The 10,072-nt window shown below is 49.8% G+C and overlaps 1 protein-coding gene across 6 annotated transcripts in view; it reads left to right on the top strand.

Moving 5' to 3' along the window:
- The window catches only part of CCDC9B (coiled-coil domain containing 9B), a 62,924-nt gene that overhangs the window by 22,060 nt on the left and 30,792 nt on the right, over positions 1-10,072 (top strand). For 5 of the 6 annotated variants that reach the window (XM_068194529.1, XM_068194528.1, XM_068194526.1 and 2 more), the window contains 2 exons: positions 3,313-3,503; positions 9,251-9,304. In XM_068194529.1, coding sequence (XP_068050630.1) covers positions 3,429-3,503; positions 9,251-9,304 — 129 coding nt within the window. In that variant the 5' untranslated portion in view covers positions 3,313-3,428. The remainder of the gene's footprint in view (positions 1-3,312; positions 3,504-9,250; positions 9,305-10,072) is intronic. The other variant, XM_068194531.1, reaches the window with a different exon arrangement.

Here is a 10,072-nt window from a genome sequence, read left to right as displayed (position 1 = left end):
TGTCACTCTAGGGGAGGCATACACTGATCCCAAGCTTTCCTCTCCTTACAGAAACAACCTAAGGGTGAGCAGGAAGGACAAGTAAATGGGGTTCCCAAACTGTTTTTGGAACTAGGAACATAAATGCTTTCCACAAGACAATTCCATAAAGATGTGAACATCCTTCATCCAGAGGAACTATTTCTTTCACAGTGCCTGGCAAACCACGATGGGTAAGTCAGCAGGATGGAGGCCAAGTGGTCTGGAGCAGTCTATGTGGATTGGGATGCATCCCTGCCTCTCTTTCTGCAGGCAATGCTACCCTGAATCCCAAGGAAACCATGCTCAAAGCTGACAGTTGAAGTGGTGACACCACTGTGATGTTTTGCACAGTGAAAAAACACTCATGTCATGAGTTTCATGGACACCCAAACCCTTGAAGTAATCGTGGCCAAAGCAAGGCTGAGGATCATTGTGCAGCTGCCTCAGATTGCAGCAGACTGCTGGTTTCCAGGCAATGTGCAATGGCTTGTGGATCTGCAGCCAGCTTATGAACCCTGGTTTGTCACTGCTCACTGGAGCAATGAAATAGCCAGGGTATTTCTGCTGCTCGAAGCCAGTGACAGTATGCCAGACACCTCCCGTGCTGGAAGATTTCCATGGGTACAGCAGCAGTCCTGGCTGCTCCTGCTACATAAACCTCCCATTGTCTCGGCCACTGAAATTGCTTCCTTATCCAGAGAACAGCTCTCTGGCGGGGGCAGCACTGCATTAGCCAACTGAGCCCCAGTCACTTCACTGTGCAGAGCTTATTTTACAGATGAATATAGCTGCCCACCTGCTGAAACTTTGGGAGGGGATAATTTAGAGATATAAAGTGCCTTAGTCATGGTTTCAGTGTCAGGACCTGAGACAGAGCTGTTGTCTGAACGTTTACATTTTACACCAAAGCCATTGGTGCTGGGTGCCTGAAGAGAAAGGCCCAGATGGATGCTGGGTCTCCTCTACACAGCCAGTTTGATTTGCTGCTGTCCCAGCAGCACAGCACAAGCAATGTCGTTGTGCACAGAAGGACCTGTGTCTCTGCAGTTGTTTGCACTCCACAGAGCCCACCATTTTCCTCCTTGCTACTGGTCCATTATGGCCTTTTCCTTGCATCCTTTGTAGATGAAACAAAATTTTGAATTCTTAGGAGTATAACTACCTAAAATAATAAGATTTAGTGTCTATTTGTTCAGTGCTGTTTGTGACCACTTTGCACTGGGATGGGCTTGGAGGAGCTATCACCTTCCAAAATTTGTGCAGTTGTCTGTGTTGATAAGAAGCATCCTGTCCAGTACACACTATTTTAAGGCATGAGGCTGAAAGGGGCTCAGGAATCAGGCTCACAGGCTGTTTTTGATTGTCAGTCATTGTTTCTGGCCAGACTGTGTGCTGGAGCATGGCCACATGCTGCACAGAAAGGAAAGATCCATGCAGGGCCCTTCTCTCTTTCTCTGGCTTCTGCAAGGCTCTGGCAGTTCTGGAAACCTCTGAATAGTTGTTGACCCAATACCAGGGCTGAGAAGGTTGCAGGCATATGGCAGTTATGTTTCTGGGCACTGGCACATTGCAAACTGAAGCAAATAAGATATGTGCTGAACTTGCAGTGTGTTTGAAGGGGCAGGAGGCCTATGGAGACCCAATTCCACTTTGCCTTGGCTGGGGAAGTCTCACTGTAGCAATATTGTCCCATTTTTCCCAGTGCTGTGCGCTGGGAGTGCAGCCACATTCGCTCTGAAGCTGTCCATATGTTCACACCGTTTCCAAGCGTGACTGACAGTGAGCCAGTTCCCTCTGAGCATCCTGAGATATCCCAGACTAATTCATCCTTTGCACATAAATATTCTTCCTATGAGGATTTGGGACATAAATTCTCAGCCTGGGGAAGGCCAGAGAAGGTGCTGGGATATGTGACACACCTTGACTAACTGTGCCTGTTAAAATACCATCGCAGCCTAAATGAGGTCCCAATGGCACCAGTGCCAGCATGTCAATGTCATCCAGAAATGTCCCAGTTGACATTTTGCCGAGGAAATTGGCCAAAATGGTTCATTTCAGGAGGATCAGAGCCTTGTGGAGGATGAAAACCAGTTCTTTTGGCTCAAGAGCAGATACATGAGTGGAGTGGAAAGCTTACATTTCTCATATTTGTTGAAATGCTTCTGGTTTTTTGGGTTTTTTTGTTAGTAACTGAGCTTCAGAAATGCTCCAAGTATTTCATCTGGTGCTTCCAGAAAAAGCATCTTTAAATATTTGTTCCAAACCTTTCTCATCAAAAGGTTTCAATAACAACAGGGCAAAGGAAAAGTGTTTTAAATCAATTCCTTCTAAAGGTACTGAAGGGAACAAAATATTCCAGGGAGAAAGGAAATGGAACTTTTCCTTTTTACACATCCAGTTCTGAACCCTGTATTGTAGCACACCCTAATCCCATGTGTTTGGACTGCGCAGTGTCCCCAGGCCTGGGCAACACCTCAGCCTTGCTGCAAAGATCAAGTCAAAAGGGCCAACAAAATATCCACATTCCCAAAGAAGAATCACCTGGCTCAGGATCTCACTCAGGGACCCAAAATAGTTGCTCAGAGAAAGGTATCACCCTCTTGAATTATGATTTCTGTCCTGTTGGAGCAGGGATTATTTGCACTTTCAGAAGTTTTCTGCCACTTGAGTGAAGCACTCAGCAGCCAGGCACAGCTCAGCAAGTCTGTAAGTGCTTCATGTGATGCCTAAGATTTTTAGCTTTTTATATTTTTCATATATTTGTGGCTTTGTAGATTGCTAAAGCATGGCTGTAGCTTCTAGTAGTTCTCCTCTCTTTCTTCCCTCATTTAGGAACAATAGGATAACTTCATAAACCTAAATATTGTGTAGTCTTATTCCAAGAAGAAAACCAACTACAAGGACATTCTGTTTTCCACCTGGACCAGACATAATAAAAGTGGGGCAAAAGAAAGCTCTGAACTGCTTCCAGTGGACACCCCAGGAATTATTACCTAAGTTACTAATCTTTTAAGTGGACAGTATATGATAAGTATACTAATTGACTAACCTTAGAAAAAATGTAGAATTGCTATACCATGTGTGATTTTTGCCATATAGTGTACTTGCAAGCTTTCAAGCAAAGGTTTGCTTTTATATTCACTCTAACATTGTTGGAAAGATCTATTCTATTTTCCAGGCACCACATGCACCTCCACCCCTTCCCTTCACCCAAGTGCTAATTATTGTTGAACTAGTCCTTTAATATTTAATTGCCACCTTGACTCCCCTTTTCATCTCCTCCCTTCCCAGGTGCCTCTGAGCCTCGAGCAGGCTGCTCCTTCCTGTGTTTGTGCTCCCAATCAGCTGCACACCTTGACCCTCTGCACAAGAAAAGCCAGTCTCCCTGCTGAGCCCAGTCGGAATCCATGCAGCATCCGTGTGAAGTGGCGCCGCTGGAGCCCACGGAGATTCTTCAGTCCAGTTCAAACCCTGCAGCCAAGGTTGGTCTCTGGAGCTTGCTTTTGAGTTCTGCTGGCAAAGGGAAATGAGATGGTTTGTTAGGCGTTAATGGAGTTTGGCTGGGAATTTGCCACTTTTCTCTTCTTGCATCAGACTCAAAGTGGGTCACTACCACTCGTGTAGCCCCAAAGCAGCCACACGTGGAATAACTGTGACTTTTTGGAGTTTACAAAGGGCATGTGATCGTGTCAAGAGCAAGCTGGCTCCTGGCTGCTCATTTGCAGCTTGTGAGCCCAGGTCACTGGGCTGTCCACATCCTCCTAGATCTGGGCTGAAGCCATGGGCTGCAATGGGGAACCTCCCTGGGCCCCTGCTGATGACAGGGCAAACAAGTTGCTGTCTGCAGCATTCCATGCTTTCCCCAAGGACTACATTTCCATAAAAGATGAAAAAACCTGCCTGACTGGCTGTCCTGGCCACTTTCCACAGCCTCACACCCTTCCAAGGCTGGGTCCTGTGTCCTACATCTGAAGGCTGAGTAGTGAACAAGGTCAGCAAACCTGTATTTGTCCCTGCTGAGTGTGTCTGCAAATGGGGAAAACTAAGTGGACAGATTAATTTTTCATTTGCTCAGCCTATGACAACTTCAGAGGTCTTACACTGGAATGACAAGTTTTCAGGAGCAGAAAATATTGGGAGAACTGACAAGATCATGGGTTTTTCAAGGTGGCATTAAACATGGGAATGCACAGAACTCACCCACAGGACTTGAAGCAGGACCCTGCAGGCTGGGATGATGCACAGGGAAGGGGAAAAGAGGGGATGTCTTGTTCCAAACAGGAAGAGGGCTGCTCTGCACATCCTGAGATGTTTCTGTGCTGTGCCATATTGGTATCCCTGTGGGAAGTACCAACAGGAAGCTATGATCCTTACTGCTTTTAAGCAGGACCAAGCTGCCATTACATCCTTTAACTGTCTTTGGTAGTTTTAATTTTAATTGTATATTGATCCATTTAAAAACAAATGTCTCAGCAGCCCTTTGATCCCCATGAGTCTCTCCAGCTAAAGCCCATTTAAGGTTCCTGCCTGGTCCCTCTTCCCAGTCTAGGGAATATGCTGACCTTTCCCCTGGCTGGAGAAAACACCTCAACCCCTTTTTAATCCTGCAGTGGAGCTGCTTAAAGGACCAGAGCTGGGGGAGGCAAGAGAGGCAAGATGAATTGCCTTATTGTGGGGAAGTTTGCTGTGTGTTTGGTAGGAAGTATGCCTCCAGGCCTCCAGGAACCCTTTGATACACTGTGTTCCCATCCCTCCCTCTATCCAAGGCCTGGAGAAGGATTGCTAGCTCCGCTCAGGAGCCTCGGGCAGCACATCGCTGCGCACAGCGTGCCTTGAGACTCGACCCTGTGCCTTATCTGCAGTCCTGACACATAATATAGAAACAGCTTCCCACAGCATCCAGACTTCAGCTCCTTCAGTGGGCTTTTGGCAGCTGCCTCACGGATCCTCCCAGCAGTTCCCGAGTGCCATCTGTTGACTCGATAGCGGTCATGCAAAAAATGGAGAGGAGCCAGGATAAGGCTGGGTGAAGTGCACTTGGGAAAAGTGGCAGCATGGGACTGAGTGGCTCTGGAGGAGTTTCACAGAGTGCAAAAGGAAAAGGAGAGAGGATTTCAAGCCAAAGCAGTTCCTGCTGGTGGAAGGGCTGATGAAGGGATGCCAGGAATGCTTCTCAGGGCAGGCAAGTTGGCATTTTTTGAAGAATCAGATTCTTTCCTTCAGTCTTTGTGTAAGGCAGAGAGACAGAATCTTACTGATGAAATATGGGGCAAAACTTTGTGCCAGCTGCTGAGTTCTGTCCTGGAGCAGGGAGATGACAGACTCCTGTCAGGGATGGTTCTCTGTGTCAAAACTGAAAAGCCTTGCAGCACACAATTAGAGAAAGGGACTATTTCACTGTCACAAGCACAAAATGGAGAGGTCATTGCCCTGCTTTCCTTCCTTGGCCCCAGAAAAATCTCCAGCAAACTTTGGCCTGAGTGGAGAGTGAGGACTCCAAGAAGGCAGCTGGAGACTATGCTTAAGCACAGTCAGCAGAGCCCCTGTGCAGTGCAGCCACAGCAAGGCAATGCAGCAAAACCCCCTTTATGCTTCCAGGCTTTCCTGAAGGAAGCTGCTGTCCACCCCAGGGACTGCTCCTCCAGGGGCTACCCGAGGTTAGCGAGAGCTGACAGATCCATGAAGCCAAAACCACAAAGCCAACCTGGGTACACTCCATGTGCCCACTGTGCTGAGCAATTTCAGAGATGTCACCAGATAGAGCACAAGAGAGCCCAGAATTAGACCATGTCAACTATGAAAGGTCTTCTGGGATTTTAAAGAATAAAGGGATTAACTCTAGGTGTGGTGTACAAATTGCTGAGTGAGTAATGAGGCTGGTTTCTCCAGATGTCCTTCCTGTTGCACATGGGTGCAGGATACACTTGCTATCTGAAGTACTCTGTCAAGCTGCTGCATGTGGGAAGGGCTGCCGCCAATGGCTGGAGAGAGCAGGATTGGTGTCCTGCAGCCACCCAGGTGGGAGTGTTGGTGTGAACAAGATCCAGTGTCTCCTGAAATCCTGCAGGACTCCAAAAATGTCATGCATCCAGCACACCTTGCTCACTAGAGCAGGAGACTAGGAACCTTCTCTGGCTCCTCTCCTTGCCAAAAGCAAACCTCTGGGTATTACAATCCCTGGTACCTGAATGATGGTCCAGAAGGATTGTCCATAGCTTGATGTAGGCACAGACCTCATTGGAAGGCAGTGCCAGTTTTGGGATTGACACTGCACTTTAGAGAAAATCAGGGGTTTTGACAGCTTTTTACAACCGTGGTGTTACTGCAGCCTTTCCTGACCACAGTGCTGGAAATAATTAAATGTATATGTATATTCATAATCCCATAAATCTTGGCACATTTATAGGGTTCTATTTTCTCCACTGACTGTCCCAAGGGCACAAGCACGTCCCCAAACCAGCCTGTTTTGCCCCACTGCTGCAGCTGCAGATGCTGCTCCCTTGGCTGGGCCCTTTTGCCCCTGGGTTTCTGTGCCTGCAGTGTTCAGTGAGGGTTCCCATTGATCTCAGATGATGATGCAGAAGTAGGTGCTCATCATTTGTGCTACTCAGACATGGTAAAGAACAGCTGAGACATGTCAGCTCTTTGTATTGAGGTCAGGAGCAGCCGAGACTGCCCTGGAGGGAAATGCAGCTCTCCAGCGACATCAGCAAAGGCAAAGGTATTTTAGGGATCTTCACCCCTATTCATGGCACTCCTCATTGCTGGAAGAGCTTGGCCACACTGCCAGGAATGGCATCCTATGGGATGCCATGGCTGTGAAGTCATGAGAAATCTGGAGAAACTCCTTGTGAGCAGTTGGCTTAAGCCTTGATAATTTGAGCATGACATGGGCAGCACAATGGACCCAGGTGCACGTGGTGTTCACCCTGCACTGCACAGAGAACCTGGCCTTGGAGTCTGGGGTAATGGTTTCTGTTTTAACCTGAACCTCAGCATCAACACAGTGTGCAGTGTCCTTGAGGCAAGAGACATGACCACCACACAAAGAGGATAATGCATAAGATGATGCACTGCGGTCCCTCACCCCAAAAGGCCACGCAAGGACTTGCACTCGCTTGCTTCAGGGTGGCCTTTCGGCGGCTGTCGCTTTGTTTTCTTGCCTGGCTGCCAGCAGGCACGGGGAGCAAACAAGCCGTACCGCACCGCGGGAGGGGTGCTGGGGGGAGCACATTTTGGTGTCGGGGTTTACATCCCTCGCCGGGGCAGGTTGTGGTGGCTGGCTCAGGACAAGGTGCCTCCCAGGAGGTAGATAACAAACAGAAGCGCAGGCAGTGCTGGATGGTGCCTGTGCTGGTGGTGAGGGCTTCAGAGCTTCCATGAACACTGACTCCCTGACTCCACCCAGTCCCTGGGTGACCTTGTCCTTGTGGCCACCAGCCCAGCTAAAAATGGGATCTCACTCTACCCTCAAAAGAGAGTGTGCCAGCTTGGAAAGCCAAGGCAGTGCCATCCCACAGTTTCCCTACGTTCCCAGGCCAAGGTAAAGCTCCACATGACTCTGCATCTCCTGCACAGCTGTGTCCACCACAAACCTCTTGACAAGCACTTGGGCTCTAGAAAAGCTCTTTTTCCCAATTTTCTGCCCACAGCTGAGTCTTCATTTCCTTCATCAAGCCTGAATCCAGAAGCACTGCCTTGGAAATTATTTCAATTTCCTTTCATCATTGAGTAGCTACTAATTAATATAGGTCAGTCTGTCCCTCCAAGAGCTTTTACTAAGCTGTTCTTCCAGCTCCTTAGTGCATTAGCCGTGATGTCCAAGGCATGCACAAAGAAGGGACCAGATTCTGAGTTCTGCAAAGTCTTTGGCAGATCTCCCTTAAACTACTCTGGGTTTCAGGTCAGTCTTCTCAGATTTTGTGAGGAGTTGACCTGCTCAAAGGTCTTAGAGCGGACAGTGGGCAGCAGTGGACCAGCTTGGTTTTTTTAACATATGAACATAGCAGGGCCCACATTAAGGTGGGGTTGTGCATCAGTCCTTGGGCAACAAAACATTCCCTGGTGTGCTTCCATCTCCTGTTTGCCTCACACTCGATCTGTGTCCCTCAGGATGGAGAGAGAGAGCAGCCAGTCTGTGCCGAGGGAGAATGTAGCACATGGCCAGGACACATGGCTGAGGTTTGTTCAGCCTGGAGGAGACTCATTGGGGTCTGCAGTGGGGGCCAGTGGGTGGCAGCTCTGATCTCTGATCTCTGTGCCCAGAACAGGAGCCGAGGGAATAGCTGGAGCTGTGTCATGGGAGGGTTAGGCTGGATATCAGGAAAGGTGGTCAGGCACTGAGCAGGCTCCCCAGGGAATGGTCACGGCCCCAAAGCTGCCAGAGCTCAAGGAGGGTTTGAACAATGCTCTCAGGCACAGGGTGGGATTGTTGTGGTGTCTGGGCAGAGCCAGGAGTTGGGCTGGATGATCCAGTGGGCTCCTTCCAACTCAGGATATCCTATGGTGAGGTAAGGGTTCATGTGGTGACTCAAGATGCAGCAGCTAAAGGCTGTTCCCTCAAAGCCCCGCTGCTACTTGTGACTCTCCTGGGGGTTGTTTTGGCAGCTCTCAGACAGGGATTACAGCAGTCCCTCTGCTTTGGCTGTGTGCTTGCTGCTAGTCCTGCTGCCAGCTGGCGATGCCCACCCCACAGCACTCTTCTGCTCCTTCCTGAAAGAAAAGCCCACTTTAACAGTGGGGAAATCATTCCCAGAGAATACTGAAATTAAACAGAAAAAGGCAAATCTGACCCATGTTTTCCCATGCAGGCTCGTGCACACACACTCACAAGACATCCAGGACCCCAGATATTTCCCGGCCCGCCAGGCGTGGAGCCAGCCGTGCATAACAAACAACGCGACCCCGTGAATGGCCACGCAGCGAAGCCAAGCTGTTTGCCTGATCCATCCGTCATTGTTCACACGGCTTTTCCCACTTCGAACGAGGGTTTGTGGCATCAGGAAGTTAAAAGGAGTCAGGAGGGGGGAAAAGGGGGAGTGTTTCTTTTAAAAAGAGAGTGAGATTGGAGAGGAGGACACAGGCACTCCAAACCCTGTCTGTGCTTGGTATATTAGGCAGCCAGTGCTCTTGGCTGGGAGCCCAGACGAGGCTTTTGTAATCAAAACATGATCTTGTATGCTGTGCAACCAGTGCTGAGAAAGGCCGTCTGATGGCTCTCCTCTTTTAGCTCTGCTCTGGAATCCGCCGGGCTCCGCCGCCGATGTCCAACATGCACCGAGCTGTGAGTGCTGCCTGCGCGGGGCCCGGGAGGGGCGGGGGCGCTGGGGTCCCTCACCCCAAAAGGCCACGCAAGGACTTGCACTCGCTTCCTTCAGGGTGGCCTTTCGGGCGGCTGTCGCTTTGTTTTCTTGCCTCGCCTGGCTGCCAGCAGGCACGGGGAGCAAACAAGCCGTACCGCACCGCGGGAGGGGTGCTGGGGGGAGCACATTTTGGTGCCGGGGTTTACATCCCTCGCCGGGGCAGGTTGTGGTGGCTGGCTCAGGACAAGGTGCCTCCCGGGAGGCAGATAAACAGAAACGCAGGCAGCGCTGGATGGTGCCTGTGCTGGTGGTGAGGGCTTCAGCTGCAGCTGTCAAGGAAGAGGATATTCCTTAAAAAGAGCGGATACATTTGCTTACGCAGAAGAGTGTTAGTACGGGCCGCTCCTGTCCCCTCTCCCTCCCCCACCCCCTGCCATTCACACTTTCCCAACCCTGCTGTCTCCGAGGTCTTGCTGTAGAAACAGGCGATCGTAGAAGTGTGTGCGAAAACACTGCACGCAGAGACAGTCTGGAGTGAGGCGTCCCTCCAGCCCCCAAGGAGCTGCGTAGCCAGTGTTTGTGCCACTTCGGAGAGGGGCTGTGACACAACGGGATGTCGTCATTTAACTGAAGCCTGAAGCCGATAGCTTTCCATTTTCTCTTTTTGTGACATTTTAATTTGCAATAGAACGAGGCCTCTCGTTCAGTGGCTATGCCCTGCTCTTTGGGAGGCTTTGGGTTCAGCTGAT

Source organism: Anomalospiza imberbis, chromosome 6 (assembly GCF_031753505.1).
Source record: "Anomalospiza imberbis isolate Cuckoo-Finch-1a 21T00152 chromosome 6, ASM3175350v1, whole genome shotgun sequence".
Lineage (NCBI taxonomy): Eukaryota > Metazoa > Chordata > Aves > Passeriformes > Viduidae > Anomalospiza > Anomalospiza imberbis.
The sequence above is the reverse complement of the archived record's forward strand: the minus strand, read 5'-3'. Positions and strand labels throughout refer to the sequence as shown.